General features: G+C 35.0%; 1 protein-coding gene across 2 annotated transcripts; it reads left to right on the top strand.

The window, feature by feature from the left end:
• The first annotated feature begins 3829 nt into the window (after positions 1-3829).
• LOC106156773 (uncharacterized) lies at positions 3830-25347 on the top strand. 2 transcript variants are annotated; one of them, XM_087003213.1, is made up of 8 exons: positions 3830-4063; positions 10343-10574; positions 14928-15929; positions 20298-20360; positions 20558-20611; positions 21335-21444; positions 22409-22502; positions 22884-25347. In XM_087003213.1, the coding sequence occupies exons 2-8, from the start codon at positions 10374-10376 to the stop codon at positions 22941-22943; spliced, it is 1584 nt and encodes a 527-aa protein (XP_086859339.1). In that variant the 5' UTR covers positions 3830-4063; positions 10343-10373; the 3' UTR covers positions 22944-25347. The 2 variants fall into 2 exon arrangements, with proteins under 2 accessions (XP_086859339.1, XP_086859340.1); XM_087003214.1 differs by lacking the exon at positions 3830-4063 and adding an exon at positions 6280-6304.
• The last annotated feature ends 571 nt before the right edge of the window (positions 25348-25918 follow it).

Genomic DNA, 25918 nt, shown 5'->3' with positions numbered 1-25918 from the left:
CGAATCTTCAACACACTCGGTTCAACACACTTGACATCACTTTGCCTTGGGCAAACTATGGCAAAAACCTGGTGTCTCATTTAATCTTGCATGTCGTTTGGTCTTGATATTTGGAGGGTTTTTTATTTGACAAATTTATAAACCGTATTTAAACAATAGAAATATTTTTAAATGGGAATTAACTTGCGCTACTTAATCAAGTTGCGTTACTCTGTACTGTCACAATCAAGGTTTATATTCAAATGAGTCATTTTTAATTTTAAATCGAAACAAAAACGTCATAACCAGCCTAAATATTCGGATATCAATTTTAAACTATGAAAAACATGTATACTGCTTGCAAAAGATGAATTTATTTATTTCATTTCTTTTTCTTCTTTTATTAGACATTGTTCGGTAATGAAAATATAATTGTTGAATCATAGGTATTGTTTGCCGGCGAAATCAAGCGTTGTCCCGAAAATCCAAGTTACCTTTTTCACTGTCAATATTCATCCCATTTCGTTGACGGATATAACGAAACTCCACTGCAAGAAAAAAGTATTTATTTATTTATTTATCATTTATTCAGTAAGTGTTATTTGATAAAATGTAGTCTATAATATCCTTGTTCAAACATGAGATTAGCTGTGTAAATGATAGACACTGACGATTTGGCTGGTTGGAAGGAGAGGCACGGTCGATTTTCTCTAGAAGTTATTCAAAACACACCTCACATGCAACTGAACTACATTTATTTTAAAATAAACTGTAGGCACTTTCGTCAACCAAGCAATGAGTGGATACATGTTAGCCATTTTTCAGCTAAATAATTCCAAAAGTCATTACCATACCGGCGTACATGTATCTCTACTAAATCTAAACAAGATGGTAAGTCGAGGCAAAAACATGAGGTGGGTGGGTTAATAGATGGTAGTCAACACGCCTCCTCTTGGCGTTGAGTAGAATGCAGAAAGGCTGGTGTTTAAGCTTGGTAAATCAGGCGGTGGCGCGTTTATCTGTTTGCATTCAGGGAGAGTCCCCGCATAGTTGGGCCGATCTACATAGAACGATATTTTCATTAGGAATGCGCCCAATAGCTGACATCATGGGGTGACCAGAGCGTGCCGACAGGTCCATTACCCACCACGCGCTTTTAGTGCTTACTTTAGTGCTGGGAGATAACATAGCGGGGTGGTACAATGAAGCGTTGTTTTTAATTAAGTTAAACTTCATTGTAGTAAACCTGGTTCAAGTTGAAGATGCTCCCTTATCTCTTTCTTTACCCCCTCTCCATCTCACTGTCTCTTTTCTTGACGGGGTTGAGTGCTCGCTCTGAGGGGGCCGTAGCGATAGTCCGAAGGTTCAATAGTCCGAAGGTTCATTGGTCCGAATGTTCACTATAGAACCTTCGGACCAATGAACCCTTGATTAAAAAATCGATGAAAATGTTACCACTTTTCGGACCAATGAACCTTCGGACCAATGAACCTTCGGACTATCGAGACGCCCCCGCTCTGAGTGTCACTTATTGGTTAGTGTTTTTCTACTAGTGTACGAGACGACGCTCTGAAGTAGTGTCTCATCTTTTTATATGCAAAAATGTTTTAATATCATAAGTGGATATTTCCACATTCTATTTGGGAAAAATATGCGGGTGCCCTTGACTGTCGCTTCTAACGCATTCCCTTAAAATAAAAACCATATGGAAATATTAGGACATACCATCCATCAACCGCATCTGTCATAACAAAAGTCATGCGATGATGAAATAACGCAGTGGAATTTAAACTAATAAAAGGAAGCTAATGTAATGTGCTTTTAACATGTTTAAAAGTATTTGGCAAACCTTGTTTTGAACTTTGGTTGCGCTTTGATATTTAGAATTTTACAAAACAAAACAAACAAAAAAATGAATATGATATTCCAGTTCTATTCACGGACTGGTCTGGGTGGTGTTGTGTAATATACTTGGCAAGCATACATGAAAGGAAAGATGAAAAGACAGATGGGCACCAAGTCCTTTTCTGTAATTGATAAGCTTCAGTCAGGTAATTTTAGCTTTAGATACAAAACAAGTATCTTAGTCACCTATCAGCATTTCTAATCTTAATGTTGGCCTTTAGGCTTGCTCTGAAAACAAGGAGCAAGTCGCCATTACAATATGCAGTCATCTACGACGTGCCGATGCCCCAAAGTGAGCGACTTATTTGTGTATATGCCATGTCTTGGGTTTCACAGTATCTGTACTTAGGAAAGAGCCAATGCACCATCTGATACTGGTTTCCTAAAACACTTACTCCTCAGTCTCCGTTTCCTTATCAAATACTGACATCCAAGTCACATTTTGGCCACCAGATACGGACTCTCTCTCTCTTTCTGACTGATATACACTCTCCATTCATTTTATTACAGTTGTGGAGAGTAGACTATAATTTCGTTTAACCTAAAGCATCATTACCTGTAAGCAAAAATTATTCACCTTGGGGTTAAAAAAAGAATATTGAAAATATTGTTCGTGTTCATGTAGTATCTAATCGCATCTATCAAAACAACAGGAGGGTGTTTGATATTCTGATATAATCTATCTGAAGTTATTTACCATGAAGAAATCACCTCACCCGATTTGTTAACAATAAAATTTTTAGATAATCAGTTGAGGCTTGAGCGATAAACTGATTGCACGGACAATTAGATAAAAAAAAGACATCGTTTTAGTTGAATTTAGCTAGGAAATAGGGTTTCTGATACTTCTTTGTTCTCTTTTGGATTATTTGGACACTTTCAATAATCAACTGTGATAATTTATTTCATCATTTTTCTTGACAAAATTGATCAAAACGGCAGATTTTATAGATTTTAAAACATAAACCGTAACCAACAGTTAAAATAACTTTTGCGAAAAAGGATATAATGCTAGCAATGTTTTGCAAGCACGTGTGTCTAATGATTAAGATTACAGACCTTACAACCCTTAAGAGTAATTATAGAATAACATATGATAACCCAAGAAATTACATATTTAATTCTAATTCCTTGCATGACGTTGTTGTAAAATGGAGAAAATTTAATGTCCTTCGCTTAGAAGGGGAAGACATCCCACAATAGAGCAGTCATAATCAGATAAGAAAAGAGTGACTTTGATGTTCGGCATTCTGTTGTATTTCAAAGTGCCAAATTTCTTGATTTTTATCACTATATATGTATAAACCAAAATTAAGACAAAATTAATATTTTACCCTCGGATTTTGTACGAATTTTCCCTTTTTTTAGTGAGCACATTGGATCGGGTACCAAAAAAGAAAGTGTGCGAATCGTTCATTATATACAGGGCTTTTTTTTTCTCGTTTCCGGCACTTTTTTTGTTCAATGTCGGCTTCACCCGATTCATTTATTATGAACACCACATCCAAACGCATTTCGGAATATATGTTTTTAACTAATATATCACCATTTTTTATCTACCAGTATACGCCTCCTTGTGTGATAACATTTTAAGCGAATGGATTTGTAATGTTTCTGACACTGCATATTTTAGTGTGAATGGTTATCACTCACAAATTCCCTTTTGTATTGAGAGAAAACAGATCTCCCCTTTGCTTCTGAGCAATGGTTATTGAATTAGACGATGAACATTTTACAAGTTGAATTATCTAAACGGATCCTCGTACGTGAATATATCATCATTGCACAAAATCACCCTCGTCCAAATATCAAACAGGTCAAACATCCAGATAATTGGACGGGGCAAATATAAAGAAATGGGCGGTAAATAGACGTCATGCTCCATATGTCGTGCAGCGAGATCATCCGTTGTCTTTATCTACCAGTCTCGCCTGTGAAACCAGCCTATCTCATTACAGCTGCAAGAGACAGTGAAGGAATTAATCACAGGCGGGAGGCAGACTAAGTGAGTGGAAGGCCAAGTGACACAACAGCATCGTACCTTGCTGTCACAGATCACTCACAGCATCAAGCTCGCTCACTCGGCCTGCAGTTGAGAGGATCTCACGATTCCAGCACTGTCGGAATTTATCAGAAAGAAGGAGGTTGATCAATTTTACCTAGTAGGCTACCTTACAGGGTGAGTTATTTTTTAGAAGTGTGATAGATTTCTAGCGTCATCGGGGGATATAAGTGCTTTCATTTCTGGTTATATTTTCACCGGCCATCATTTCAAGAGTTTGACATCCGGCTCGGCATACACGCTGGCCTGGGGCCGGCCGGCTGCTGTTTACAACACTTTCCATTGAGTTATTCAAGAAATCATTACTGTTTTATGCAACACAGAGAAGAAGAGGTTATTTTGATCAAGAGTGAACGTCAATGAAGGATGTCTGCCTGTAAAGTTGTTTAGAGCCTAGGCAATATGGAGTTCATTTGAATATTTATCACAGGCTTTATTATATGAATTCTTGCATATAGCTGGCAGTGAAAAATGCAAATGTTGCCGTTTGACATTTCAAAATTCAGATAGCGTGCAGGCTTAAAATACCTGCGCTAGATTTCCTATTTTACTCCTAAGTGATGGCATTAAAGTGCAAACTGAATGTCTGACTAAAGTTTTTTTTAGTTACCAAAACTAGTTTTGTTTTTAAATGGGGGCCTAGCATATCTAAGAAGAGCACAACTGAGGCCTGAGACTTGCCTAAACTAATGGACTACAGGCACTAAATACTAAATGAGATCTTGATTGTATTTTAAAACATGCATATCTGTTATGCTGAACTTCAGATTCATTTGCATATTTCATTAATCTAAAACACTGTATTATCCAATAGATCCTTTTAATTCATGCCCAAATTCAAGCCCATTTTTTACTTTTAATATCTGGTCTCAAGCTCAACACTTTTTACAACTGATAATTTATATTTTCAAGAAGCTTAGTTGTTAACATTTTGTGTGCATGTTGTTAGTCTTTATTGTTTTTTTTTAGTCAGAAAGTTCACTGGTTTCAAACTTAAATATTTGTTTTGAGGTTCACTAGGTCCAAGGTGCAGAAGAAATTAGACATAAAAATATTCAAAGCAAAAATGTTATGAAAAGTGATGCAGACAGAACAATGTCTTAGGTTAACTTTTGGACCAACAAACTTGTGACTAACAAACCTTGAGAATTTTGGGGCATCCCTAATACTAGTGTACCTATATTTTTTCTTGCTCTTTTACAGTGTCAACAATTCCCTTTAGCTGTAGATTGATTTGGTTGATTTTAGTGAAAGGTAATTTTGAGGGGGATGGGGGCAAGGTTAAATATTTCCAAGACTATCCTTTACAACACAGCGACCTGCTGGAATGTGTTTTGTCATCCTCTCTCTCTCTTTTCATTACTCACACAGCTTTGAAAGATAAGAATAAGGCAAAACTTTTAAAAGAAATTTAGCTATTGATACAGAGTTCATGGGACTGATAATTGGTTACATTAAAAAAAGAAAAAAAACAGGTGCAGAGGCATATGTGCTTCTGAAGTTGTAAGGCTGTAAACTTCTTTGGTTTGAAAACATTTTCAAGTATGCATAGAAAAGATGGAATTTTGCCTTATTTGGTACATGTTATATATTGTTTTAGTCAGAAGGAATTCGGTAAAAGTAGGCTAAATATTTCTAAGACCATCCTTTTCCAAACAGTGGCCTGCTGGAATGCCTCTTGTCATCCTGCTTCTTCCTGTTCAGCATTTGTAGTTAGGGCTAATCCATATTAAGGCAATAGTTTTAAAAGAAATTAGCTTATGATATAATTGTTTGTGGGACTGATAATTGGTCATGTAAAAAATACAGGTGCACTGTACAGGTGCAACAGTAGTAGGATAGTGTAAGTATATACCTGATTCTCAGTGCTGAAAAAGCAGCAAACGTTAAATACCAATCATGCACATAAAAGACTAAAAACGTGCCTTATTTAATGAATGCTGTATTAAGTCTCACTTTCCGTTTGATATTTAAGTAACTAGCCTCTCAGTGTATTGAACTATAGGCTAGCATTGAATGAAAGTTGATGATGAAATGTTTATGACATTACTCAACATGTAGGATATTGATATTCACATTTAGACCAGGATGTTGATTGGGGGGGGGGGGGGGGGGGGGGGGAGCCAAAGGTAGTTGTTAGAAAAGAAGAATGTTTCTCTTGTGTCACCCCCTATGTCTGCCCATGAATACACAACCCATTATTTTCCCATGACCTGGATTATTCGTAAAATGAATGACTGTCACATGAACTCCTAGTTTGTGGAGAAGATTATGTTAACAGTGTGATAGGACCTACCACTGTAGACTGAGGCCATTTATGATTCATACCTTGGATTGGATTTTTGAATAGGAAGGAGGGTGAGTAAACCAAAGAAAAGGCTCGTTCATTTAGGGTTGGGTATATCTGCAATGTTCGGGTCTATTCAGACCAGTACTCTTTAAAACCAGAAATTAGCCTAATCCACATTAGATTGTCAGAAAATGTGGCTGTCTGACAGTGGAAGTGAAGCCAATTTCCAGTCAAAAGTAGCCCCATGTGAACAGCCTCACAGAAGACTCCCTAATGCTCTAATGACTGATGTATTCAGTATTCTCAGTATGCTGCTCCAATAGATTAACAGCTGATAAAACACATGGGGAATTTGCATACTGTGATGAGCAGACAGAACACCCATTTAGCTGTATTACATTCTTGTATAGAGGAGTACTGCCACAGTACAATATGTGCTTGCATATGTGTCCCTAAGTGGATCACTGAAGGCCAAGCATTGCATCTATTATACAAATGATTCACGATAATTATCATTAATTTTTCTCTGTTACTCAATGGTCAAGTGTGTCAAGAAATGAAGAAGATATGTGACAAGATGAATAAATTTTCAATATTAAAACACAATCAGTTCTTCAGTCATATGATAAAATCATGTGCCTTGCTACTATTGGTAGATTTTTTTGTTATTATTTCAACTCATTTTGTATGGTTTAAATAAAAACTATATGGAAGTTATTTTAAAATCGGCAACATAGAATAAATAGATGTAACATTTTGTGGAAATGTTGTAAAAAATATAACATCATAACTAATAAGTTGTACGTGGCAACCAGCATGGGTCATCCACAATTTATTTGAGGTCATCAAGCTGTAGCAATTGCACAAAAGGTCTTTGCTTACATCATAATTAGTAAGTCTAATAATAATTTTTTTCAAGGTATATATATATATATATATATATATATATATATATATATATATATATATATATATATATATATATCCAGGTGTCTCATATTTACCTGTATTACTTTTGAACAAAAATGTCTCAATACAGCACAATCTAGTTAACAATAACTTGTTCAGGTACATGATTTTATCTTTTGTATGGGGATAATTAATTTTCCATACATTCTCCTTTTGTATTTTTACACAGACAGTTGTAAGAATCTTAATTGGATGTTCCTACTTTCAAGTGTGTATAAATTCCAGTGAAAGCACTGATTTAGAACAAGCATAAAAAATGGCCCTTCATATAAATCCTTGTATTATATAATTTTCTGTGTAGTCCAGCCAGGGCTTAAATAGCTCCACATACCATATAAAAGGGTGACTTATCAGTGTATCTGGCTAGCCTAATGAGCCAGGGGTGGTGACTGGTTAGTAAGAACATTCCAGCTAGCCAGTCATGCATGCAGCATGGAAAGACAACAGGTATCTTACAGTGGCAAGACATGTTAATGATACCTTTTCAAGCAGACTCACTATTGTATTATGGAAATCCTGAATATTGACTTGAGATCCTTGGTGCCAGCTTACTGGTCATGCAGCTGTAGACAGCCAACCATTTTGGTGGTCAAATATTCTCTGTTCATGATGTAAGACCTATATCAGTCCTTATGATATCAGTTAAACAGATTCCACAGGGTTTGAACTTCAGTTTTTATAGTGCTCCCCCTTCAGAAAAATAAGAGGAGGCGGTACAATAATTTAGGGGCATCTAAATTAATTGGATGGAATAGATTGATGTAATATGAAACAAATTTATTATTCGTTCTACAGAAGCACACATTGCCACTGAGTGAGATTCATGCAAATCCACCCTGTCGACACACTAAAATGTTAATGGCCACTTGGGAAAAGAATGTATTTTGTGGTCAGCCTATGGCCTGAGTGTAAGCCTCTGCTGACTGGCAGTGATTTCCTGGCGTTTCATCAAGAAATCAATATCAATTTTTTTCAGTCTCCTTGCCAAGTGGAGCTTCAGAGGACGGAATGTTTGAGTTAACATGGAGCATGTTTTCAAAATAGCAGACATATGTTCATTAGCAAAAGAAATAACCTGGGAATTTAGACAACATTTCTTTATCACATATTTTAAACTGTTGAGAAAAATATGATCTATAAAACAAACCTGATGGCTTGAAAAGCTCTAAATTTTCTGTGAATTTCACCTTTTTCTATCTCCAAAGTGAGATGACTCAAAAATTAGGAACCTAGAACTAAAACAGGTTTACGGATTGTAGTTTTTTCATTAGATTTGGTATGGTGTATCTTGGGAATTAATAGAGTGGACAAGTGTTGAACTACCAAAAAAAAAAAAAAAAAAAAAAAAAATCCTAATAATATTATTATTTTTATTTCTTTATTTTTTGCTACATAATGGTAGATAATGCTTGCTCATTGTGTGGCTTTTAATAGGCTTTTGCACTAATCCCAAAATTGATGTAAAAGTGGGGAAAGAGAACGATGTTTGCCACCTATTGTATCTAAATGACCTGGGCTGTATAATAGACTGTATACTTACCATAATATAGACTATAATAGACTATATACCGTACTCACCCAGGAACCACCCCTATGAATTCTGAAACGTGTACAGTTAGCATCTTAGGATCATTTTTCAGTGGGGCATAAATGTTTTCCTTTGTCAGGTCTTGTTAAAGGGAGAATTGACATTGCAATGAATGTTAAAGCATGAATGTGGTCTTTGGCATGGTCTTACATAATTTTGATTGTCTGCCACGTGCTTAAAATCTCATTGTCTTTTATGCAGGATTTTAATTTTTTGGCAATTTTATGTACATCTTCATTTCATTTTATCGTCACAGGTGTTTGTCGGAGTCTCCATGACAATTTCAATTATGGCTTTGTAGATGCTACATTTCCAAATGAGATCAAGTTCAGCAGACACTTTGTGTGTACCTCGATATGGGCAGTTTACACTGTCAAAAGGGCAAATGATAACTCACTTCCATGCTTTGAATACAGAATTAAATAAAGGGAAACATTTGGCAGTGTCCTAGGCTCTGTTCTCACAACTTTTAGATCGATCTATCACCGCGGGGAGTCTCACTAGATTACTGTCAGATAATCCCCCTTAAGTGTCCGTCCCCGCCTACTACAAGCTTTAAGGGGTAATTAACTTTCGTGTCCGCCCGGCTGACAGCTATTTAGCGTGAACCCCCAGGGAGTTAGGTCGATCCAATGTAGGTCGATCTAATCTATGAGAATGGGGTGCTAGTGGCCGATAGCCCTTAATTTTGGGTTATGTGTGCCTCTGTTTGGTCAAGTCTCTTGCACACCAGTGAATATTTATATATTTAATTGGAAATAAGTGTGGTAGAGACTGCATATTTGGACTAGATCATGGGGTGTAGGGCTGTGATTAAAATTGAGTAGGACTGAAATGAATGGTTAAGTTTCCTGATGACAGAGAGAGAGATTGGTATAAGAAAGAATTAAAACAATTTTGTGATCAATATAAATGTTTTTGATCATTTAGACCGATTTGAGTTATTGCAATTGTTTTGATTTTAAGGTTTTTGAGTGTGTGGACAATGTTCCCCCTAACAATTGTAAATGAAAGCATGAAAACTCAAATGATATTTAGATGAGAAAATTTACTGAAGTGTTGGATGGTTTAAGAAGTCGGAATATAGCTACTATTTTTGTTGATAATCCAATATTTCTAACAGGGTTTGTTGTAAAAAGAATTCAGAACATTTTATCAGATTGATTTATCTTATTATTTGTATTGTTAATGTTGATAAGTTTGATTAGGTAAATCAAGTAAGTACTTTGGCACAACATACTTATTTGTAATATATTTAAATTATCTTGAGATAGTCAGTGTACTAGTGTTTGGTTTTCTTATTGTCTGTTAAGCAAGGTATCCATTAACCTGAATGGAAAAAAACCCTATGATATCGGAGATAAAACTGAAATACCATGATAACTATAATTGTAATATTGGAGATAAAACTGTGATAATTTTAACTATGATATAAAACCAATATTATTGGAGATAGCACTGTGATAATTTTAACTGCAATAACGATACTGATGCTTAGTAGAGGTTTGACCACACATAAACTGGATTCTAATTTTTTTTTACCTTTTAGTTACTAGATTTTCCAAGGTAGTCATCACAAGATGGGCAACAAATCTGGTAAAGCGAGCATCACAGAGCCTGTAGCTGCAGATGGCTCAGGAAACACTGAAAGTAACAAGAAGGCAAAGAAGGAAAGAAAACACTCTAAGAAGGGTGGCAATGCTGAGAATGAGAATGGTGGGGTGCAGGAAATATCATTGGAGAGAAAAGGAGAAGGTGACCAAACAGAAGACAAAGAACAGGTATGCAAATGTGAAAAAGAATTTGAAGGAATCACTTTCAAAAAATCAGAAGTATATTATTTTAATAATGAGGTCATGATTAAAATCATTGGCCTTATTCCCATAAAGTTACCAACAGTCTATGTGGATCGACCCAACTGTGCGGGGACTCTCACTAAGTGCAATCAGCTTAAGTGACACACCTTTCTTCTTCCTACTTTCATAATCACTAGCTTTTTTGTATTTTAGTCTGTTAAGCTGATTGCGCTCATTGAGAATCCCCAGAGAGTATCCATAGTTTTATTTACATTGCCTGTCTATGTGGAGGGTGGCAATGCAGCCAATACGTATTTGACAGTTTTGACAGCATTGGTTACCTTCCAGAACTTTCTGTGTGCAAATGTGACTTGTACATCAATGTACTGCCAATGTAAACTTGGATTTGATCAAGAGCTAAGTCTTTGTCTACTGCTTCTGAACTTGTTGGGACTCTCAGTGAAGTATTACATGTAAGCACTGGCATTATGCATTTGGTGACCACATTTTCGTTCCTGTCTGACTTGGAATTGGAGGGTAAGGGGTATATTTCTATATATTTGGAGCCGTTAAATGCCTTACACTGGACACCAAAAGGGCTAAAGAACAGGTGGTGTTTGATCACTTTAGTCTTTCCTTCTGCATTACCAATGAAATAGTTTCATAAATTCTAAAAAGTATGAGGCAGCATTTTTACAATACATCATGTGTAAGAGTTGAAATCCTCTGAAATCAGAGATGCCAAGCCTGCAGTTTCACCATTGGCTTGTAGCTAGGCAGCTTTCGATTTTGAACAATTACTGCCACACCACGATCCACTACTCCATCTCCAGAAAAAAGAAGAAACAGTGTCCAGTAACTCCTTTTGTTGCAATTTAAAAACCTGGCCTTTTCAGGTGACTGTGGTATGCATGATTTAAAATGGTTTATATTGATGATGTAGGAGTTTCCTTACTGGGGGGAAAAGTTGAAATCTGCATTTTGTCATTAATAGGGCCTGACTCAATACATATTTAAAAAAGATATGAATGTAGTTTACTTGGCCTAAATTGAAGGTTGATTTAGGATGTTGACGAGATTTGTAGCATGCACACATTTTGTCACTGCCTTTCACAAACTTCAAAGTGCATTGTCATATGCATCCATATATATATGCATTTATTATGGTTAGTGACATACAGAGTAAAACTTGGATGTCAGAAAGACAAAACTTCCATTTAGACCATATATATAAGATTAATCTGTGTTTGAAATTTCTTTCTGCATCCTAATTTCATAATCTCCAAAAATTTTAGGGATTTGATTTGCATATAGCAGTGAAAATTGTAGTTTGAACTAATCCTTAAGAAAGTAATATCATGTAATGCTCTTCAGTCTTAATCATGGTAAGCATATACCTTCAAGTAGCATTTCTTTACAGACCAGAAATTTTAAAGAGGGATTCTTTTTCCATTAAAGTGGAACTTTTTATCCCCTTATTTGTTCCAACTTGACATAGAACCTATGCAATTGTGATTCAGAATGTAACTTTTCGGACCAAAAGGGGGTACTTTGAAAAGTTATCAGTAAAACCCACTATTAACCACCCTATCCTACCTATAGGCCTGCATCTGTAATATTCAATACATTGCCCTTTTTTTTTTACCTGACATGATCATGTGTCACAAATTACGAGTTTGCTGTTCTAAATGTTACAGTGATGTATGTAACCCAGTAGGTGATGCATACTCACTGGCCTTGAAATATAAGGTATTAAAAAAAATAATAATAATAATGGCCAAATGTTAGTTGTTTTTGGTTGATGTTATTTCTCCTTAAAAAATGATATATGGTTAAGAATTTGAAGCAATTCAGAAAACTTTCAAAGGAAACTTGCGGGCACATGATTGATCAACATATCTTATGAGTAAGAACTGAAATATTTTAAGTGGAAATATTGGTGACCACAAAATTTTCAGGCCCATTTGAAGTTGCTTCCTGCTTTATCCTCTACTGAGCCAAGAAAGGTGCAGTTTATATACAGGGACCCCTGTGTATACCTGTAGCCATCACCTGCATATGTCTGCACTATATCCATATAAGCAACATGCAACCTTGTTCCAAATCAATGTTCAGCTTTTTGGTGATACTAGTATTTCGCATGTATTCATCTACATGAGGATCTCTCTGAATGTCTGATTTGCAGGTTAATTTCTTATATTATTATAAATGTTTGAACAGATGTAGGTTGTTGCCAATTTAGTCACAGTTGAATGGTATTGCTGGTTCATGTGCATAAAGTAACTTCCTATTCTATGAGCTAGAGCGTACAAAAAATCAAATTTAACTTATGGGTTGAAGTCTACATTGAGACAGTGTTTTACTGATCTGCCAAGTTATGATGTATGTTATGTTACCTTTCTTTGTAGAACAACAAAATTATGAAATGTAGATAAAAGCAGTTTGGAATGATATTATATAATTTCCCATGATTCTCTTTCTGTCAAAGTTGTTTAGATGGAATACAAAAGTCAAAAGTTATGCAGCTAACTAGGCCAAGGACTTGTAGTCACGCCAACATCACATCTTAGCTATAATCTCCCTGGCCAAATGGCCATATCCTTGTTAGGTCTATGTTAGCAGACAGATTTGCTCACAAGAAAACAATTTGACTGAATTTTTTATGACCTGTCCCATGACTCCTTTCATACAGCAGCCAAAAATGAACCCTTAATACATAATGAATGTTACTGTAGATATGTCCCTGTGAAACAAACACTGACTGGAAACCTCATGATTCAGTGCACTTGAAGGTAGATATGAGTTATACTTCCTGGGCTGATTATTGGAGTTCCTCAGGAGAGTATATGAGTGAGGCATCGGATCCCTGCCCAGGTGGATTAGATTGTTTGACTCATATCTTGTTGATTGCATTTTTTTTTTTTTTTTTTTTTTTTTTTTTTTTTTTTTTTTTGCAAATTTTAAGATTTATAAGCATCATAAAATAATAGCATATGATAAGAGGACTACATCCCAATCCCCTCACGTTATTCCAGTTTTAACAAATTAAAACTGAACATTTAAAGAATAATTGTTTTGTTTACTCTATATATTCATGAGACCCATTGTAAAAAAAGTCTTCTGTTGGACTCTGTTAGTTGTTGGTTATGTCATCCCTTCTGCTCTTCATAACACTTCAGTGACCACAGCTTGTCCAAGTGTGTCTCAGTTTAGTCTGTCATTTTTGCAGTTTTGATTAGTTATTATTGAAATATATAATACAAAAAGGAAATTGAGAAATATCACTTTACCAGTAAATGTAATATTTTGAGGACAGCAGGGTAATATTTTGTGGATGTTAACGTCGTTAACAGGTTCCTGTGATTGCCATTTAATTACTGCACCGAGTTAACACTATACAATATGAGGTGTCAGCCAACCACACTAGTACTAAATAAGGACAGGTTTGACCCACAAAAAACAGAAGGAAGTCCTTCTTGAGGCATGTTAAATGTAAGTCTTGTATACACATTACTCAATAAATGGACTTTTTATTCTGTTTTATTTTATGTGCAAAGAATTCATCTTAGTTTTGATTGGACATTATTTTTTTCCTTAATGACAGTGTTATGTTTTTCTTCTCAAATGCTACCATGGCTAAACTATCAAATGTTGTGTTTGTCAATATTAAACAGGAATTGCTTGCATTGAAATATGATACCAGTCATGGAAGCTCTTAATGGTGGGGAAATGGCAAAGTTTTCAGCTTAGCCGACTAATTTGAAAATTGTCATATTAAAGGAAAAAAACTTTAATGTAGACCTTGTTTTGAGTGATTCTAATAGATAGTTAACACTATACTATTATATGAGTGATTCTATTAGATAGTTAACCGTATACTATTATAGTCATTATCATAAGGAAAAAAATTGAAGAATTAAAAAAACAATCAACAATTACAGTTGTTCATAGGCATTCCAATCTGAAAACCACCAGCATGACAGTTGATAAAAATACCCTTAAATGTAGCTATTTCTGCTAATTATTATTAAGTGATTTTTGGACATTGCCTTTATTTATAGCTTATTTTCAAGGTCAAGTGTTTATATTGGCTACTTTTAAGATGTTAGTGTGCATTTTACCATAGCTCTTGGTTAACATGAATTCTTACTGCTTGGGGTCATACTAAGTGGCAGCTCATTTAACTTTTAATTTCTAATTTTATTTATATTTGTGACTAATGATTAAAGGTTTGGTAATATGTTTTAAAAATACAAGGTGTTATTATTTTTAAAATATGGTGTGGAGCTTTTATGGCCTTATTTGATGCTTGTTATTATTTTTATTCTTTGCTTGTAGGAAACAACTCCAAATGGTGATGCTAACAACTCAGAACTGGATAATGTGCAGGGTGTTGATCTAGATGAAATTGAACAAAAACAAACTGATAGCACACCAACAGAAAATGGTCCTGAGGAGGTTATAAGCACTGATAAAGAGGAAAAGGAAGTACAGAATTCTGAAACTGAAAAACAGGATGATGCAAAATCAGATAATGAAAGCCCAGTGGAAAAGGAACCTGAAACCCCAGAAGATGCACAGGTAGAAGAAGAAAAAGAGGAAACTATTGAAAAGAGTGAAAATAAACTAGAAAGTGATGCTGCTGATGTTACTGCTACTGCTGCTGAAGAGGAAAAGACTGAAGTTGAAGAAGAGCAGCCAGAAGAGCAACCAGAAAGTGCAACAATAGACACACCCGTAGTCGAGGAAACAGAAAAAGAGGTTAGTGAAAATGCAGAGAAAAAGAGTACTAACAAACAGAAGGATGGTTCAAAATCACCAGAGAAGAAGGGCTTTTGTTTTGGGGGGTGTCTTAAAGGCAGTTCATCAGCAGATCAACTTCAAAAGTTGGACGACAGTAAAAGTGAAGAAGTAAAAGATGAAGAGGGAAAAAATACAGAGAAGCCTGTTCCCTCTTTGGAAGGAGAAGAAAAAAGTGAAAGTAATAAAGTAGAGAATGAAGCAAATGTGGATACAGCTGGACAAGACAAGTTAGAACCAGTTCAACCAGAAGTAGTAGAACAGAAAGAAGAGACCACAGCAGAAGATGAAAAAACTACAGAGACTGCAGTTGAAGAAGAAAAGAATACAGAGACTGCAGTCGAAGAGACCAAGGTCAAAGAAGAGGCACCCACAGAGCAAACACAAGAGGAATTACCACCACCTGCTGAGCCAGTCACAGAGGGGGCAGCACCCATTGTAGTGGAGGAGAATCAGCAGCAAGAAATGCCCGAACCAACAGCACCTGCTTTGTCAGCTATAGTCTCAGAGTCAATCACAGCAGAGGAACAGAAAGGAGAGGTAAGTATTATTGTTCATACTGACACCCAGCTTGAGGCTGTGAAAGAGGGTGAACAAATGGGTGAAAAGGAGAAAGAAGTTCCAAAAGAAAATCTTGGTAAACCAGTAGCTGAGGCAGTGGTACCTGAAAAAGATATTGTTGATCAGGTACATGAGGAGGATGTACTGAAGGAAGATGTTGACAAACTTCAAGCAGAGGAACCAGAGGAGGTAGCTGGTGATCAGAATTTTGTGTCTGAGGCACAAAGTGAAGTTGTTAAACAAGAGAGAGAAATACTAAAGGAAGATGACATGATACAGGTACCCGAGGCAGAGGAACCAAAAGGAGTTATTGACCAGAATTCTGAGACAGAGGAACCAAAAGAATCTATTGCTCATCTGGTAACTAAGACAGACACTCAAAATGATATTGTTGAACAGGCACAGCAGGAAGAGGTAGAAGATGTTGTGAAAGAGGCACCTGTTGCAGAGGAACCAAAAGACGATATTGTTGATGAGAAACCTGAGACAGAAGAACCAAAGGAAGATATTGAACCAAAAGAAGATATTGATCACCAGGTAACTGAAACAGAGCAGCCCAAAGAAAATTCCAAAGATGTACCAAATGTGGTGGAACCAGAGGAAGTCCATGAAAAATCCCCTGAGAAAGAGGCACTGAATGAAGATATTGTTGAACAGATACCTGAGTCAAAAACACTACAAGAAATGGTAGTCAAACAGGCACAAGAATCAGAAAAGCAAGAAGAGGAAATTGTTGGACAGGAACATTTACAAGGTGCACAGAAAGATCATGAAGAACAGATAGTTGATGTACAAGCAACAGATGAGAATGATGCTGAAGAGTCACTTAAACCAGAGGCAAAGGAAGAATGCCCTGAAGTAGAAGTAAAGATGCAACATGGTATTGAAAATGCTAACGTCACAGAACCCCCAAATGAGGAAGATGATAAAAATGCTTCAACTCCAAAAGAAGATGAGGAGCATCAGGTTCTTGAGCAAGAAGTTTCTGAAGGGGAAAAAGTCAAAGATGAACCACAGAAGGACAAGTCTCCCAAAGAATCAAAAGAGAGAAAACCTGAATTAGAAAATGAAACAGAAATTTCCAATGAATCTGAAACTAAAATTGCACAACATGCTTCTCCAGCAGGTGTTATAGTGTCTAAAACTTTAGAAAATGAAGTTTCAGATAAAACACCAGCAGCCTTATCATCACCAGAGACTAAAGGAGGAAATGATGATCATCCATTGGTTGGCAAACCTGATGATTGTCCCTCAGAGGGAGCCACTAATCCAGATAATCCAGAGGTATGGTGAATGCTGTTGCAGTGCTGTGCCTGTAGAGACCTTCCTCGCTTGATGCTACTTTTTTTTTTGCTCGCTCGCTTGCTTGACTGAAGTAACCAATTCCTTTCTTTTTAAATTGTACCTCTCTATTCAATTAAGTTGACTGCTTAAAATAGCAAAAGGTTGATGATTGCTTCTGAGCCCTCAAACATTTATGTTTATGTCACGAATTACTGTTTATATTTAAAGATTATAAGATGTCAAAATAATTTTAAACAGCTTTTCTGTATTTTTGTCAATTTTTGCAGAAATTACCTTGAGTGCCAGTTTACAGCTCTAAACTAGGTCCCTGATTTCTTAGTATGATTTAAAACTTCACTTGTTAAATGAGAAAAATTTTGATGTAAGAAAAATGAAAAAAAAGAAAAAAACTTACTCTCTACAGCTGTGTGATATGCTATTAAACAGTAAGTGAAATTAAGCAATCATAAGCTTTTTGTAACTTCATTTTCAAGCTATGATATTCAAATCAATAAAAAGAATTTTATGTACAGACACTGTGTGCTGTATATATATATATATATACCACCTGAAAAGGCTGTCATTGTTGCTGTCTCACTGCACTTACAATTTTGTTTTTTTTTTTTACTCCATATTTTCCAAAACAACCCGCCCTTTTATTGAAACTTGGTGTGTAAAATAAAACTATGATTTTACATAACCTTTGACTTAAAGGGAACTTGCTTGTCATCTGACATTGCTCACCTCAGATTTATAAAAGTATAGTAGAGGCAAATTTTTTTTAATCTATTTTTTGACTTGATTTAGAGTCCCATTGGGCCCAAGAACAAATTCAGCTACATTGTCTACTTTGACAACTTGAAATATCCAAGATGGCTACTATTTTCCATAAAAATATGCATCCTTACTTATACATAAAAAAACTTCTTCATCTTCGTCCATTTTGCTGTTTCAGCCCAAAATCTGATCTAGGCTTTTTGTACTCTTGATTCCAAATTCGTAGATCTGTTTTAGCTGAAACTTCATGTACCCCTTAGTAAATAGTAATACCAATTTAGATCTGTGGCTTGTAAAGATCACTTTTGGAATGGACCTTTTTTTTTTTTTGCAGGATCAGTTTCTGTACATTTGGCAGCTTTTGTTGCCTTACTGATTTTCAATAGTTACTAAAAGGGAAACTGTGGTGCATATAATCCAAAAGCACCTTGCATATAAACTCTGCCATAGTTCAATGCTCAATTTCCTGCTTTGATTATTTCCTAAGGTGACTATGGGTAACTAGTTCCATCAAATTTTGAGAGATTAGATGTGTAAAATTTTCCTATATGCATGTTATATGAGTTTCTATATTATTCAACAGAACCTTGCACCTGTGCTCATAGAGAAATACCTCAGAGAAGTAATTAGAGAGGGATTTGTTCTTTCAGTATGTATTGTACCACCAGCATAAAGTTGGATTTACCACAACTTCCTGTCTATGCATCCAATTGTTGTTGACATATCTTGTTTGTTCTGAAACTACCTGGTTTGGAACAAACAGTGCATTTTTGTGGGTTTTCAATTTTTATGAAAGTAAACTACATATTAATTGTTAAATTGATGCAAATATAAAAGAGATAAGAACATGAAATTGTTTTAATTGTAAGCTGCTGAATGAAGAAAAATTACTTTTTTCTTTTATCATACACAGCTTATGAAATTCTCCAATTGCCAGAAAAGTTGTTATTTATATTCTGTATTTATATCTGTATTTTTTTATATCACTGAAATGCTTTAATGTGGCTGGTGGTACATAGTCTGAAGGCAGCCTTTGCCTCTCTGAACTTGTAGTTGATTTTATTATGGAAGTACCAAGAATTTGACAATGAAAACTTGCACATTTGTCAAGCTTTTAGCATTATTGTTTATCTGACTTTAGTTGAATTGAGTCCTTACTGCATAATTGACCAGCTATGTTGATTTTAAATCAAATACACGTGTCAACCAAACTTCCACAGATTCTCATTACATTTCATTTGATAGGCTTAACATCACATTTTCATGAAAGAACAACTTTGCGTGTGTGATTTGTTAATGCATCTTCTCTGCTGAAGAATTTGTCTTCATAGACGGAAACAACCTGCGCCTCATCTACCGCTGTCTCAGTGTGACACTAATGGCTGACCTGTCAACCTTGGAGTCATGTTGGAGGAATCCTGGCATGAGGCATCCACATTTCCTGAACTAACCCTCTGCCTTACACTTATGAGATCTGTTCACATATAATTGCATCTGTGAAATTTAGCAAAATCTTCTTCCTTTAGACTTAAGATCTGTGCATACATAATAGCATTAGTGAATTTAATTAATTAAAACATTCTTTATTAGACTATTTATATATTCTATAATGCAGAAGTAAAAATTACTGATATTTTAAGACACTTGAAATACACTTCTTTTTTGTGTCGCTATTACTTACATAAACATACTGTGGCAGATTCCGTACCCTATCCCATCCTATCCTGTCCCAATTTTAGCCCAAAATTGCTATATTTCAAAATATATATGGTGGATCCATCCACCCAAGAAAGAGAAAAGACCATTCTGGAACTAAAACTTGCAAAGAGAATACACTTCAGAAGTCCAGGCAAATTTTTATGAAACAATTCTGGGATGCTCATCTTTCTTGGACCCCTGGGAATGACAAGTAGCCACAGAATTGGATTGGTGTATGCACTGCTGAAAACCTAAGAACCTACATTATGTTTGATACTGGTGTTAACTATATATGCAGCTTATGAGAAGGGGGTCAAAAATGGTAGTTTAAAGTCTTTTGGGGGCCTCCTTTCTGAAATCCATGGATCTGCCACTGTATAACCTGAAAATATTTAAACTCTGCAAGCAAAACCAGTCATATCTGTTAAATAAGTAAGAGACAAATGCGTAAAGAGACTGTTCTACAAATTCCCATTGTCATTTCTCTTATTGATGTTCAGATCAAGTTTTCTGAAGTGTTTGCTTTTTCTAATGCTTATCCAATGAGATGGTGAGGTCAATTTATAAAGCATGTTCTCCATTTTTCAGGATTCAGTTGAAGACGGTGCAAAAGAGGAAAATACCCAAGAAGAACCTCCAACAGAGGAAGAGGTTAGTCTCCATCTCTTTCTCTCTCTCAACATTTTACTTAATATTGCATGTTATCTATTCCGTTGAATAAATTTGTATTTTTTTCAAGATTTTGTGTCCTCTATGATTTGTCCTTTCCCACTCAGCATATTCCTGGCTTTTGGTGAACAAAAAAAGTAGAGAAATGTTTTCATGCTGGCATGTTATTTCTTTGCCAGGTGAAGAATAGTCCAGATGAGCCAGAAACCCAGACAGAACAGTCCAAGGAAGAGGTAAAAAGCATGAAGGAGGATTTACTTTAACGATCATACACTGCTCTAAATGTACATCATCATTCATCCCTATCAATTTAGACAAGTCCATGTCTGTTCTTTTTTTACCTAATTTTTACCCAATTTTGACTGCCTTGCTCACTACTTCTTCAGGATAAACAAACTACCTTGACTCCTAGGACAGTTAGTTCATTTTCGTAGCTGTGTGAAATTTATCAAGGACTTTTGTGTATCAGCCCCTGTAGGAACTAAAGAAAGGGTAAAATTGCATGGCCAATAAAAAGCAACTTTAGAAATTTCTGAAACATTATTGTGAAGTGTTTGTCTATTACAAAATGGAAGAACATTTAGAAAAAATTTATCTGCTAATTCCACATGATGGAATAAAAACATTTTACAAAGTGAACCTTTAAAGCCATGTGGCATTTCCATCACGTTCAGAGATTTTCACCAAAGTTATTTTTACATAGTTTTCCAAGCGGTAGGTTCATAGGAGAGGAAACATGTTGCAAACCTTTAACAGACAACCCTATGGGCAAGTTCTTATTAGTTTGGCAATGCCAAAATACACTCGCAAATTATTCAGAACATAGACAACCAAGGATATAAAAAGTCAACAGAAATATGCTATGTTTCTTGTTTTAAAAGCATTTTAGCCAAGTAGAACATAATTTTTTTGTGATGGGACAGTTAGATTAAATTTCTTTGTGTGCTTGCTTTTAGGAGCATTCCAGCAAACTACCTGTCCACTTTAAATGGGAACACGAGGGAACAGAAGTGTACCTTATTGGCAGTTTCTCAGATTGGAAAGACCAAGTAAAAATGGAGAAAGTGTAAGTTTACTTTTCATGTTATTATGAACTTAAATGTACTAATGGCATCCTGCCTGGATTTTAAAATGTCCCAAAGCTCATATTTTTTCTTGCATCACTTAATTCTTATCTATCCCTCTTCAGATCATAAAAAAGATAAAACTTCTAAAATAAAAGTTTTTCTGTAGTGTATGGGATGTTGAGATTTCCACCTGAGCCTTGAAGCTAGCAGGGTTTGAGCCTTAACACTTCACAATCTCACAACGTGAGAAATAAAATCATCTCATTTAAACATGATACAAAGTGAAAATTCTAAACTTCACAGCAGTTCTCCTGTTATAAAGTGAAAATGAGGCCCTTCTCAATATTGTACAGTGTGTGTATTGTGAAATGTTAGGAAGAGAAAATGTCTAGCCAGACATTTGAAACTAAATTTTTAATTAGAAATGGTATAAAACATTGGATCCAGGTGCTTGGGCAGATGAAGCAATAATTCATGGGTAGGAGAAAATTGCTTTTTTTTCTTGAGGAAAATTTGATTTGGTGCAAATCTTGGATTGCATACCTTTTAGCAAGAGAATTGTAGAAATGTCCAAATTTATTTATTCATTTGTGGTGCCTGGTTTTTTGCTTTGTAGACCTGTTTCAAATATAATTTGCCATCATATTACTTTCTGCACTTATGATTAGGAAAAGTAATTGAAAGCAGTAAGAAGGTTTTTGCATGCTAACAGCTATTAACTATCTTAGATGTAGATTAATGGCAGTTGGATATCACTCTATCTTGTCAGACTGGTCAAGGTTGACCATGCTTCTTCTTTTTTAAAAAAATGAACTGAAGCACATGGATGATGACTCAGAGCATAAACAACATTGGAATAACATTTGGTGTTTCTTAATAACGTGTTTTTGAAAATTCCTCATGTTTTTCACTTTTTTTTTAGAAATTATAAGTCTACTTCTGATTTTGATGCCTTTTTTCCAGAGATGGAGTGTTCTGTACTACTTTAGAATTAGCCGAGGGTGAATACCAGTACAAGTTTGTAGTAGATGGAGAAAAGAAAGAGAACCATAGTCAGGTACTGAAGAAATGAAAAATGTGGTAATGTTATGCTAGTTAACTGTACAATGAGGAACCTTTTTTAGGTTTCTTTTGAAAGCAGGTGTAAGGCCAGTCTGTTTTCCGTTTTATTTTATGACTTTCAAAAGTTATTTCCAGTTTTTGATGCCTGTTGATGTTCACATCTGACAGTCCTTGTAACAGATTGTTAGGATTGCCTTTGTTATTTGATGTTACATGTTAGGAGAACATAGCTTCTTCTGGTTAATTTTTGTGCAAATTAATTGTTATTATTATTATTTATTTATTTTATTTTTTGAAAATCCCAAGTAATTAAGAAGTTCAATTTAAGAATGATCTTGTTGTTCCTATGTCTTATTCTGTTTCTTTTTCTTTACAGACGACAACTGCTTGTGAAGATGGCCACAACAACCTGATTGTGGTTAAGAAAGAAGAATAAAAAAGAGTACTTAAATTTACTCTACAACATGCCTTCAAGAGTAAACTAAATGAACTCGCAGTGATATTAAAACGAAGCCTTGTGGTCACAACGACAAAGTATTTTGAACACAGCATACATTTTATGCAGTATTGACATGAATATAAGGAAATGTGATGGTAAAAAATGTCTGAGTTCAGAATGCCATCTTGCCTTGAGTGGAAATATCTTCAAAATATTGATACCCATTATGTTCTTAAGTAAATGATTGAAAAATTGGCAAATCAAAACTTAAGTCCAATCTCTTCTAGTCACTGGTCAAACTACTGCTGGGAACATGAAATAATCTTGGAAGTTGTTAATCGAATCTAATTTTCACCATTGTTTATCCATGAGAGAATGTCAAATATGGACCCTAACTACCAGCTACAGTTTTTGCTGCATACTATGAAAAATCATGAAAAATCCTGTTTTGTGACCTTGCTTGGTCAGTACAGATGCAAAAATGCAGGAATATGCCAGGGAGAAGAACAAATTTACCCCTAAAAAAAAAAAAACAATATAACACCCGACTTGGTGAGCAACATTTTAATTTTGAACTGCCCCTGTTCCTTGGTGATAAAATGGTGTTTAAACAGGAAACCAAGATTTTAATTTTTCCTTTTACTCACAAGGAGAAGGTGATAAAGTTTGTCAACATAACATGAAGATGCTCTGGTGCAAGTCTGGTTCTGAAACTAATCTACAATTGTATATATTTATGGCAGATGAGACATGATATGGTGGGAATCTTATTACATAGATTTGTGATGTATAGAAACCTTATAGTTAAAACATTCATAGTATAAGATACAGTTGCTATTGTCTAGTCGTCATCTCTAGTCTATACGAAGATATGGATGTTCTGTGGTTTTACATTAGCAAGTGAGTGTAAGTGTTAATTTCATATGGAATTGGCTGAGTATTTATCGTAATAACTTTGAATATTACATTATTTATCACAAACATTTTTCCTCTTTTTAATTTTTTTTCAAAGTAAAACTTTTGTACTGAATATAGATATTGCGGTTATTATGGGATGAGAATTGTATTATAGTAGGCGCACTGTAGAGCCTTTGACTATGAAAGCACTAATGTAAAAACATGCACATAGAATCAAAGAGGCTGCAAAATGAAAAAAAGTTAGAACAATGTTACACCTAGCACAGTAGTTCCATTAGTGTGTTTTAATGCAATTAAAATTGCATAATACATTAGGTTTCCAAGAACAAATGTCAGTATCAAATCGGTGAATGGGATAGATCATGTAATTTGTATGGGCAAAATAGGTTTAATAGAATGCCGTATCATGGTGCTGAAAGATTGTTCTATGCAATTTAGGGTCTATGAAAAAAGAGGGCATTATCAGTATGAGAACCTTTAATATTTTGACTCGCAAATTCACAACTTTCTAAAGAGCACTTTAGATTGATGCTGTAAAGGTGCTCGAATAGATGTAGTCATTTTACTCTTTACAATTTTTTTTTGTGTGTGTGAATTAATCTAAGTTGATCCACTTTTCATGATATTGCTCACATATACTACCTTAAAATAAATGTTGAACTAACGATGTGTTTGCTGCATACATGTATGTTCTCTGGTTCAGTATATGTTGCATAATATGGAGAAAAATGCTCAATTTTATGGACAGTAAAGGGTTTGGTAAATGCACCTGAAAGATGTTAGTCTTTTGGCAAGACTTGGATTTAGGAGGTGGAAATAACAGACATCGACAAATACTCAACGATTTGATTGATGCATATAGACAAATACTCAAGAATATGATTGATGCATAAAGACAAATACTCAAGAATATGATTGATGCAAAAATCCAGATTTTGTTTGGTTTGTAGATGATACATCTTTTCTAAGAAAGGAGCAATACTGACCTTTGTAAATGCATACTTATTTGAACAGCACTATCTTTCATCTTTAATATCTTGGATTATCTATTCTTACATCATCCTACAGGAAATTTGCAGTTGTAAAATCTTGGTAGTAAAGGCTGGTCTGTGAAAGAAAAGCATGAAGTGTTGTTTTTAACTTTTTTTCAAAGTGTTGCTGTGTGTATACATGACAGATGTGACAATGAGGATGTATGACATTGGAGATGGTTGAAATGTACTCCAAAATTCAGTTTATAGTAAGAGCTATATATTACCTCTGCTCATACTTGGAATCCAAAATAAAAGATATTTTTGGAGATAGTTTTGCTGTAACCATTATTCTCCAGCTAGTATTACTATGTTCAGTGTAACAACATCTGGCTTTGTTCTATATACATGTTAAGTGAAGTTCAAGTAGTGATGAAGTCCTTGAAAATGTGCAATTGGTTTGACAAGCCAGTTGCAGATATGTTTCTAAATAAATGTAGGTAGAATTTAAATTGGAGTTGTTTTTCTTTTTTTAGTGAGTTCCTTGTCTCACAAGTTGAACATAACAGTTTTTGACCTCCCACCTATTTATTTTGGGAAAGTTTTCATTATTCCACTGACTTTTTACTTTCCCCACGGGCCCAAAAGTTAAATACATTCTAGCGCAAATATTTCTCAAATGCTGAGAAAGTTTTTTACAATGGCAAGCAAAAAGTAAGAATGGTAATAATTAACGCATAAAAATTGTTTAATACAATAAAACCTTTTCATATCAAGCAGTACGCTTCTTTTTTATCGATATAATCTGTACAAGCTCAATTAGAGTTTATTTCTTTTGAGCTGATGGTGATTATAATTGGCAGTGCTGAGCACACGGGCTCTATTTCAACAACTTGTAGTGGAGAAAAAGAATAGGCTCTACTGAATCGGGGAAGGCTTTTTGTAGGCGCTTGAAACAAAAAAAATTAAATCATTGCTTTAAATTTATTGGATGATTTATTTTCCAAAATATATTTTTTGGAACTTAATTATGGGTCATCTTACTTACCAAAAATATATATTCATAAAAGAAATGAGCAGAAT

The sequence above is a fragment of the Lingula anatina genome, chromosome 2 (assembly GCF_051362555.1).
Source record: "Lingula anatina isolate TDL-2025a chromosome 2, LinAna3.0, whole genome shotgun sequence".
Classification (NCBI taxonomy): domain Eukaryota; kingdom Metazoa; phylum Brachiopoda; class Lingulata; order Lingulida; family Lingulidae; genus Lingula; species Lingula anatina.
The sequence above is the reverse complement of the archived record's forward strand: the minus strand, read 5'-3'. Positions and strand labels throughout refer to the sequence as shown.